The 10,085-nt window shown below is 43.1% G+C and overlaps 2 protein-coding genes and 5 non-coding genes across 7 annotated transcripts in view; all 7 read right to left on the reverse strand.

Moving 5' to 3' along the window:
- Nucleotides 1–1,129: 1,129 nt before the first annotated feature.
- On the reverse strand, nt 1,130–6,251 carry LOC118388748 (60S acidic ribosomal protein P0-like). Its single transcript, XM_035778166.2, has 8 exons — nt 6,190–6,251; nt 5,578–5,684; nt 4,058–4,233; nt 3,571–3,658; nt 2,976–3,122; nt 2,353–2,538; nt 1,787–1,927; nt 1,130–1,365 (listed from the first exon to the last, which is right to left on the reverse strand). Exons 2-8 carry the CDS (start codon nt 5,629–5,631, stop codon nt 1,210–1,212), a joined length of 948 nt encoding a protein of 315 aa, XP_035634059.1. The 5' UTR covers nt 5,632–5,684; nt 6,190–6,251; the 3' UTR covers nt 1,130–1,209.
- Nucleotides 1,446–1,574, reverse strand: LOC118389650 (small nucleolar RNA SNORA63). Its single transcript, XR_004826782.1, has one exon. It is a non-coding gene; the product is annotated as a small nucleolar RNA SNORA63 (small nucleolar RNA).
- LOC118389648 (small nucleolar RNA SNORA63) lies at nt 2,002–2,130 on the reverse strand. The gene has a single exon (XR_004826780.1). It is a non-coding gene; the product is annotated as a small nucleolar RNA SNORA63 (small nucleolar RNA).
- Nucleotides 2,712–2,860, reverse strand: LOC118389644 (small nucleolar RNA SNORD15). The gene has a single exon (XR_004826776.1). It is a non-coding gene; the product is annotated as a small nucleolar RNA SNORD15 (small nucleolar RNA).
- LOC118389647 (small nucleolar RNA SNORA63) lies at nt 3,250–3,378 on the reverse strand. The gene has a single exon (XR_004826779.1). It is a non-coding gene; the product is annotated as a small nucleolar RNA SNORA63 (small nucleolar RNA).
- On the reverse strand, nt 3,731–3,859 carry LOC118389649 (small nucleolar RNA SNORA63). Its single transcript, XR_004826781.1, has one exon. It is a non-coding gene; the product is annotated as a small nucleolar RNA SNORA63 (small nucleolar RNA).
- Nucleotides 6,252–6,547: 296 nt separating the features above from the next.
- Nucleotides 6,548–10,085, reverse strand: part of LOC118388747 (mucin-5AC-like) — a 47,779-nt gene continuing 44,241 nt past the window's right edge. The window contains exon 14 of the mRNA XM_052526055.1: nt 6,548–10,085. This exon is cut by the window's right edge and continues 1,169 nt beyond it. The gene's annotated coding sequence lies outside the window, so the exon portion shown is untranslated.

Here is a 10,085-nt window from a genome sequence, read left to right on the forward strand (position 1 = left end):
ACTCAATTTGGCATGATGTTCTGCTATATACATATCCATTGAAAGCAGTGTTTGGGGGAAAACGTTACATAAAATCGATGTAAACAAACTGCGTTCAAAAATGTATTTCTTTCCTCGGGGCATGGGGGTGAGACGGATGCAGCTCGAGTTCCACCCTCAACATAAATCAGTTACCTCGCGAGTGAACAGTCTGCAGCACTCGGGTCTCACCCAACTTGACTCAAGTCAAATGTTTAGATTGCAGATGATCTGGTGCTTCTGTCCCTAACCAGGCGCCTACAGCAGCACATGTACAAATTCCACTTAGATGCCGTTGCTCTAGAGCACACATAAAAATCATACCTACCTCAGCATCACAGGTAACTTCTACAAAGATGTGAACGATCTGATTAAAGGCCACGGCATTTTTACACCAAAATTAAAACTTGACATCCGAATTAGGATCTGGCTAAAATGACTTGAATGTGTTTAGGCCATGCAGTTAGAGCCCATTGCCCTCTGAGGTCCACTCACCAAGAATTCACAAAATTGAGGCTCTGCAAAAACAATTGTACAGCATGCAGAGCAGAAATACGATACATGCTCAAAAATCCATAAACAATTAAATCCTACAACCACCTATAAGAGATTCTCAACTGCCATAAAGCCCTCACCTAGACATGAACCTTTAAAGTGCAATATCAAAACAAATCCATACCTTATAACCGAAACTCTGGCCTCTTATTGCTGGCTTCAGAGGTCAGACAACCTTTATGTACTAATTCTGGCAGAGACCACATCATATGCTGCTTCTCAGGTTGAACACTACCATACAAATATCTGAGGTCATTTCTCAACCTGTGCAAGACATGTTCAGAAAGATGAGAACCGATCATAGAACTCTACCCACAGGCACTACAGGTTTTATTTCTGTACCCATATGAATCTATTGGGAACATTGACATTCTCCAGCCCACAAGACTAAATAGCTAAGCAGCTAGTTCACGACTACAGGTTTTTACAATACATGGTGTCAGACTTACACTTGACAAGAACCTTCTCATCCAGGTGTGCCAGCCACACCAATCAGGTTGTGGCCCAAGAACCTGACTTTACATTTAGCAACATTGGTAAAACATACAAACATGAATTCATTTTCTAGATTTTATTTAAAATTCAATGATCTTCTTGAATTCGGTCAGCAACCATAGGAGTGGAGTTTACTGCGGTCTAATCAAACAAGCCAAAGCCCATGTCGTCGTCCGAGCCCTCCTCAGACTCCTCCTTGGCCTCTTCTTTAGCAGCGGCTGGGGCAGCAGCAGTCACTGCCGCAGCCACAGGAGCAGCTACAGCGAAGGCTGTGGGGTCAGCTAGGTAGGCCTTCACCTGGGAGTAAAAGGGGGTAGAGAAGCAATGTGAACTAAAATGTAGAAAGCTATGGATAAAACATGCCAATGGGCAACCTAGTGTCTGAGACCAAGCGTCCCTGCCAGCCGTGGGATGCAGACAGACAGGGATAGTAGGAAACTAGTTAATGTGTGCAGGGGGAACGACAGAGTAGCACTTAACAAGCTGCACTGTAACTTATCCTGCAGCTGGGACTCAAAACAGTGGCACCTATTCCCCATGTAAATGTTAGAGCAAAGGATTTGATAGGCATAAGCGAGTGAACATTCCTTAGACTGGAGGGCAAGGTGGAGCTACAACCATATTACTAATACAATTATTTCAGCCCTACAGCAACTGTTTGTGGACTGGGCCAGTATTTGGCCCGTCATCCATTTCAATACCATGTGGTCCAACATACCTTGTCTGCCAGAGGGAAGGAGTAGTCAGTCTCCACGGCGACTGCCAGGACCCTCTTGTATCCGTTGATGATGGTGTGAGGGACAGAGGCCAGAGTGGGGTATCCGATCTCCAGACACACACTGGCTATGTTACGAACACCCTGAAAGAAACAAAGTTGTCAGGTATGACAGCAACTTTCAGCACTTCACCCAAGTCTGTTCAACACATCAAGATTTGTTTGAGACCAAGCGTCCCTGCCAGCCGTGGGATGCAGACAGACAGGGATAGTAGGAAACTAGTTAATGTGTGCAGGGGGAACGACAGAGTAGCACTTAACAAGCTGCACTGTAACTTATCCTGCTCCCTCAGACAAAAGGAAAAAAATGGCCTGAAATTCACAGCTTCTATTACATTCCTCTTCCAATGGTTGTATTACTCGTTTGTAGAACTTTAGATATGATGGAAGGGGAACCAATGACAACATAATAGGACACAGCGCTACACTAGCCAAGGCACCAATACAACGGGTTTTGGATTATGGACCCAAGGCTTTATTTACAAGGAATTGTGCATATGCTTCCTCACCTCCAGGAACCTGGCGTGCAGAGCATCCTCAGTAATGTCGAGCACCTCAGGGCTGTAGACACTACCGTTGTCATACACCTGCTGGATGAGCAGACCGAAGGAGAAGGGAGAGATGTTCAACATGTTGAGGAGTGTGGCCTCGCTGGCTCCCACCTTGTCTCCAGGCTTGATGAGCATCACGTCGCTCTGTGGGGAGAAATGAAGCAATCATACACTTAGTCAACAAGTGTTTCACTTTCAGAAAACCTGTTTATTGTTTTCTAGAGAATAAATGATTATATACATATCCTACATGACAGGACACAGGTCATTACACCCAGACAAGCCTAGCAACATAATTGATCAAATCAAGAAGAAACCCTTCTCAGACAAATGCCTCGATGTCTTCAAGTGAAAAGACACACTGCTCTGGGGACCTGAAACCAAAGTCACAGAACGTGACCCTGACCCAGTGACCCCAGAGACAGATCGTGTCCAATTCCGACTCGTCATCGTCTCATCACTGAAGAATCTCTTATTTTGATGACTGAATGCAACAAGCCCACTAGTTTATAGTAGAGCCCATTAAACATAGACTGGCCGAGATGCTGCCCGAGGACTATGAATACAGTTGCCATACTCACCAATATTTCAATAGTTCCTCTGGAGATCTTGGTGGTGATGCCCAGGGCCTGGAAGAAGGAAGTCTTCTCAGGACCCAGCCCAGTGTTCTGGGCTGGCACAGTCACGTCACAGGGGGCAATAGCACCGGCACGGGCAGCAGCTGGCACCTGAGGGGCAGAGGGTTGGAGGTCAGTGAACAATCAAGCCATGGCTCCAATTCAAACAAAAAAAGTGCACCGTCCATGGATGCATGCCAAATGACAGCCTACGAGACTGAGCAAAATCCACAGGACAGTGTCTGAGACCAAGCGTCCCCGTCAGCCGTAGGATGCAGACAGACAGGGATAGTAGGAATCTAGTTGATATGTGCAGGGGGAACGACAGAGCAGCACTTAACAAGCTGCACTGTAACTTATCCTGCGTCACCATCTCATCCTGAAGCATAATCCAAAATCTGGATCTGCTACATTGTATTACTAAATAACATTGTATTTGGTCCAAATGGCACCCTGCCCTATATAGTGCCCCATTCCAAAGTAGTACGATACAAGAGTGCCATTTGGGACAAACCTTGACAATTCCCTGCTAGACCAGAGCATCCAACACTGCAGTCACCTTATTGGCCAGCAGCATGTCCCTGATCTCAGCCAGGTCCTCCTTGGTGAAGACAAAGCCCACATTTCCTTTGATGTGAGGCAGCAACCTGTGAAGACGGCAACACTTAACATCTCAATCCATCCAACGGATACACGATTAGCAAGACTTGAGAAAACACTTGTCTGAGACCAAGCGTCCCTGCCAGCTGTGGGATGCAGACAGACAGGGATAGTAGGAGACAGGTTTCTGTGTGCAGGGGGAACGACAGTGCAGTACTGAACACGCAGCACTGTAACTTATCCTGCTTTATAAATAGCCAATCCATGGGCCCGATAGCTGCATTTAAGCCTTTGACAACTGGGTCGTGCACACAGCAGCAAAAGTTTGCAACCTATATTGATAACAAGCTCATCTTATTGGCCTACGCCAGGCTGTCCCTTTGACTTCCTAGTGAATGCGACCATGGCCAGCCTCTTAGGCCAAAATGTGTTTGCTGTGAACTTACTTCTCCAGGGCGGGGTTGTTCTCCAGGTGGCCGCGGATGGCTTTGCGCATCATGGTGTTTTTACCCATGAGAACCACAGCCTTCCCACGCAAGGACAGACGGATGGCCTGCATCTGCTTGGAGCCCACATTGTCGGCGCCGACAATGAAACATTTGGGATAGTCATCCAGCAATTGCTGCAAAAAGAAAAGTAAAAGACACAACTTCTAAATTTCACTGCTTGAGGAAATGTAAACCCACTACCATGGGATTAGACTGCAAAAGCTTTATTCAGTTGGCTACAGCGTCTGTACAAAAGTGTCTGAGACCATGCGTCCCCGTCAACCGTGGGATGGAGGCAGACCGGGATAGCGAGGAGACAGGTTTCTGTGTGCAGGGGGAACGACAGAGCAGTACTGAACAAAATGCACTGTAACTTATCCTGCGTTGTACATGGTCAATCAAACGGTTTATTATGGAATGCCGTTAAAAGAGTCTTTGCGTGTCAAAAAAGCTTTCAGTTTGACACATCAAACAGTTCTATTGTACTGTGTGTTGAACCACAGCTTAGTGGGTACCTAGTTTTCGCTTGGGCAAAGGACTGAAATCCCTTCCCCAGTCAGCCTATTGTGTGTATTGACATTCATATTGCATTGCTTTAGGTAAGGATTGGGATCAAGAAACGGTGTATCATTCTACTCAATAACCAAGACCTGCCCCCCCCCCAACATCTTCAGTTAAAAGACTCCAAAATCTCCACGTAGTATTGTTTTTCCTCTGGAAGTGTTCAATACATATGAGTTGACAATAAATGTGGCTCAATTCAGTAATTTCAGATTCCCGCAATAAGAGCTACCACACTAATGTTCTCTGGGTGTCACTGAGTAGACTGATACCATGTCATTGAGCCACAACCCATAGGTAAAGGCTGTAGAGTTCAATAAGTATGTTCCCAATGCAATTCTAAAGTATACAGTGATTTCAGATTAGTCTGTTGATTTTCTATAACATTCCAATCCTGGTTAGCAATTATGGTATAATTCTACTATTTGTACCACTGTCAATGGCATACTTATTTTGAAGGATAAACGCAAATTCCACTATTATGGCTAGCTTCAAATAGACGAGTCCGACAGAGCAAATAAATACTGTCTTATAAATTGTGGCTATTTTAGATGACACCTAGCTGTATAGTTCGCTAGTTAAAACAATAGTTACTGAAACAGATGTAATTTCGCTATGTTTTTGAGAAAAACGTTGTTGGCATCCATAAGTTATCTAACTTTTTTGTATGACCAGCACTGTAAATGCGCGAGACAACAGCATCATAGCATACGTATCGACTAATCGTTGTGACATAGGAAATACGAGTAAATGTAATCAACGTGTAATAGTTCCGTAAAATTATTGTGACGTGCAGTCATACCGGTCCTGATTGGTCAACAAGCTTATTTAACGTGCCTCTGACACGCAAAGACCCTACGGCGTTCCATGGTTCACACACTTCCGTGCATCAAAAGTGGTCAGTTATTTCAACGTACGATGATTTTCATAAAATAGTTGGACTTCCACGTGGTCCTGTCTTCCCTCGGCATCTTTGCAGTGCTTCGAAGGATCGCTTAAACAGCTGGTTTAAAGACAAGATTTTCTATGGAAAAGAGAACTATTTTAGACAGGTATCAGGGCAACAAAGTTACAATCACAGTAAGCGCCAAACTTGCTAGTTAGTAGCCATCTAGATAAACTGGCAGTCACTATCGTTACTCACCTAGCTAGCGCTAATACACTGCAAAATAGGACTAGCTTTAACTTGTAGCTAGCTGACGTAGCAAAAATAACGTAGCCTACATACATATAGCTAGATAACTAGTTAAGACATGTTATTGGAAGTGTATTTAAGGTGAAAATGTTGTACCATTATGGGTTAGAAGCAAGTTTAGCTAGCTAAAATGTCACGGAAATAATGGTAGCACATGGCGGCAGTGTGCCGAATAGGCCGCAGATGAAACAACATTTAAACAAGTAATCCTATTGATCTTGTGACATTATCACAGTACTGTAGTTCAACGTAAAGTATTTTATCAAATAATACAGCGAAACACATTTTAACGTGTAATCCTACATAAAGAATCAAGCCCATGAAAACTCCTTACCTCTTACCAAGGACGCGTGAAAGAAAGAGAGCTACATAGGAAGCGCACAAGTAATATACAGCGTTAACAGCCAATCACAATCCACTACGACAACAATGGTCCACAGACATGATTGGCCAGCTGTGTCAATCTTTTTGTCGGATGCTAACCGTGGGTGCGATCGTTTTATGCCGCGTGAAAGCAGCCACGCCGGCTGTGGATTTCCAGAACGAGCAAGGCAGGAAATGCAGACTAGATTGGGGACGTGAGTTTGTCAAGATCAAAATTTAAAAAAAGCAACCTATCTGCTCATAGTCTTAACTGTGAGCATTCATTGTGTGTCTTGTGTGCATAGTCGTTGAGACAAAAACAATGAATGTCAGAAATAAACTATTTATTTATTGGCATCAATCACATTGAATTAAAAATGATCAGCAATCAGGTACCATATAGCCATCTCATAAAACATGACAACAGAGGTACATGGGCAAATAAAACAGGAAAGAGGAAAGGAAAAAACAAAACCACTTTTTAAAAATTTAACTAGGCAAGTCAGTTAAGAACAAATTATTATTTACAATGACAGCCTACCCCGGACAAACCCGTATGACGCTGGGCCAATTGTGCGCCACCCTATGGCACTCGCGATCACAGCCGGTTGTGATACAGCAAGGGATCGAACCAGGGTCTGCAGTGACGCCTCTAGCACTGCGATGCAGAGCCTTAGACCACTGCGCCACTCAGGAGTATTGGGGTAAAATAGTTCCTTTCAGATAAATTAAGGGGATTAAATGACAAGGTTAACTTGTAAACATGAAAATAAAAAGGCTTTGAGAGTAGTCAGACGGGTTGCTTCCCACTTAGGTCTGGGATTTCTGAGTCAACAGAGAGAGCATAGAACTAAAGCAAAGAAATGTAATAGGATGAATAAATGTAGCAAAAGCTAATAAGAATTACAATCCCTGATGATTTACATAGGGTGTAGATAAAACTTTTTTTTTTAAAGCCTCTCTTTAAAGGGCTCCATTTTGTTGCATTACAACATTTGGGCTGGTGCCTAAACCTGTGGTCATGGCTACTCTCAAGAAATCTTTCCAGTAATTTCCCCTTGATTGAGGAACTCATTCAACTTTAAACTGTAACTGTCCAGGTGTCCAGGGCTATATTCAGGCACCCTGGCAGCACTTACACTTGTTTTCATTGTCTGTGTCTCCGGTCTCCAAAGCATGGCTATAAAGGCTATCAGAGGGATATTTCATTGAGCTTGATCCATTATTTGGCACACTAACTTGAACAATTTAGGATTTAATGGCTTAGAAAGAGAGCCTGACTTAAAACAGGGTCAATATGAAGTGGTACTAACCCTTCTTCTGTTACACCTCAGTCTATGAATTTCAAAATTAAATTAGAATATTATGTTAGCAGCATTCCTCATTAACCAGGCTAGGTGAAATGCCCCTCTGTAGATTCATCATGTTCATGTCAACACAGTTGCACTACTAGAGAAGCTCAAGGAATCTATGGCATAGCAAGGCTGAAAGTGCTTTAAAAACCCACGTCTCAGCGGGTTGAAGAAACAAAACCGTTCCAAACATCACCAGAAATGGCACCCGAGCCTCAGGAGGCCAGACAAAACACCCAATAGTAACATGTAGTAATTTTAAAGCAACAATTACTATACACCTTTAATCTGCCGACTATACTGTGCTGAGGCCATCCTCAGTTTGCCCCCTCTAGGTTATTTGCCTCTCTTTTACTGACACCCAAAACCCAGAGGTGCATCTCAATAGTCTAAAATGGCTTCCCTATTTGTCTCTTCTTAATTTACACTTCACTGTAAGCTATATTGAGGTTGTATTCAAGGGGGTTGCTTTCACCTGTCCAGTACTTTCACATCAACACAAATGGAGGAAATAAGCAGAGGAAGCCAATTTAGATGTTTGAGATGCACCCCATGGCACTGGCTGATCCAGCCAATGTTGTTCTACGACATCCAAAATGGCTTCACCAATCCGATCGCAGCAAGGACTTGGAAGTGCGCCATATACCTCAACAGTGTTAAAGACATTGCATTGAAAATTTGGCACTAGCACAATTACCTTTATTCTTTCAAAGCGTTAAGAAATTAAAATGAAACGTACGTGTGTATTTATACCACAACCAACATGCCAAGTGATGACAACTGGGTTGAAAACCATAAAAAACAAACATTTAGCATAAAAATATAAGCAACATGTGGAAAGTTAAAATCACCTGCTTCACAATGATTCAAATATGCAACATTACAAGGACACTTCAAAAAAATAAACAGTGAATGATGAAATAAGTAAATCAATTACGTACATATCAAAAACAAATGCTCAAACGTGACCCACTGCAGTGATTTGGGATCAGGTAACGAGGATATTTGGATGCCATTATTGACTTGTTGTGCATCCCAAATGGCACCCTATTCCCTATATAGGGCACTACTTTTGACCAGAGCCCTATGGGCCCTAGTCAAAAGCAGTAGACTTTATAGGGAATAGGGTGTCATTTGGGAAACAGACTAGGTACTGACTGCAGATCTGTGTGTACAGATTACCATGTGACTCTGAGGGCATTTCAGGGACCCATGGTTAGAAAGGTCCCTGTTGCCTGGAAACCAACCCAGTGTGTGTGTGTGTGTGTGTGTGTGTGTGTATTAGGGTCCATTTATGTCCTTGTCCATAGAGCCAGCTCTTTGCATATCAGTGTGAGCTACAGAGCTCAAAATCATACAGTGACAATACTGCTCCATGCCACTAAACCAAGTATGTTAAAGTAAATTTAATATTGTGATTGTAATAGAATTATGCAGAAAATGCCGACAAAAACCTCTACACAACTTGTATTGCAGAATGTGTGTTGCTCAATAAGTCTATAAGCAGTGAGGTTAAAAACCAATCCTCCCCCCGTACATTAAAAGGACCCCTCTATTAGTTACTTTTTAAGTATCTGAGGGAAAACACACACATTGTCAGTAGCTAAATGTACAACAAAACATTGCACCAAGAAAAGCACTCCCCATTCACTCTGAATTATTCATTTTAAGACTTGGATAAATGTTTGGGCGAATACAGTAGCAAATCAAATACACACAATTAACATGTTGTTTCAAATCAACACGCTCTAGTATTTTGTCCTGTTTCCTTATAGGAAGGGAGAATCCTAGCCTGGTCACACCAGACTGAAGAACGCTGTGCTCAGTTTGGTTGCCAGGCTCAGAGCTGCCTCCCTACCCAAAGCGGATGGAAAGTAAGGGACGAGCAGAGTGCCTCCGAGATGAGAGGTCGCCAACACTCACCCAAACACCGCCACCCTCTGTCCACATCATGGGAAAGACAACATTCAAATGCACGTTCTTTTAAAATCAGATTACATTAATGGGAATTCATATGAGATCGGTGGCGCAAAGGCTGATCTACAGAAAATAGAAACGGAGAGTCCATAGCACATCGAAAAGAGCAGTAATCTGGAGAAAGACTGTGAGTATGTGTGTCTGAACAACGTGTCTCGTTTTGCACAAACACATTTGAGAGTTTTGTACAGTTCCATTGGACAAATTAAGCAAAAAGGGAAAAGGAAAACGGATGTACTAAATCTATGCCGCTGAGCTGTCCTTGTTAGTATATGAACATTTCCATAGGAAAAGTGTACAAAAATAGGACCCTGTTATCGTGACCATACCAGGCTGTAAAATGACCCCAAAAAGGCCACAAGAGAGAGGACTCTATGATTGAGTTGAGTGAGCACCAAGTGTTTGAACTGGTCTCACAGAGAAGTGAAGAGAAAGGGAGGAGGGAAAGAGGAGACGAGAGCTTTTCCTCTTCTCAGAGTATAAAGTGTGTGTCTCTGTGTGTGTGTGTTTGCGTTTGAGATCAAGAGACAGTTCATAG

Source organism: Oncorhynchus keta, chromosome 10 (assembly GCF_023373465.1).
Source record: "Oncorhynchus keta strain PuntledgeMale-10-30-2019 chromosome 10, Oket_V2, whole genome shotgun sequence".
NCBI classification, from domain to species: Eukaryota; Metazoa; Chordata; class Actinopteri; order Salmoniformes; family Salmonidae; genus Oncorhynchus; species Oncorhynchus keta.

Excerpts from the sequence above, each read along its gene's own strand:
- LOC118388748 (XM_035778166.2), bottom strand. The coding sequence starts at position 5,631 with ATGCCGAGGGAAGACAGGACCACGTGGAAGTCCAACTATTTTATGAAA. Across the intron at positions 4,234-5,577 it reads ACTATTTTATGAAAATCATC|CAATTGCTGGATGACTATCC; the intron begins GTACGTTGAAAT and ends TTCTTTTTGCAG. Across the intron at positions 1,928-2,352 it reads TGCACGCCAGGTTCCTGGAG|GGTGTTCGTAACATAGCCAG; the intron begins GTGAGGAAGCAT and ends TGTTTCTTTCAG.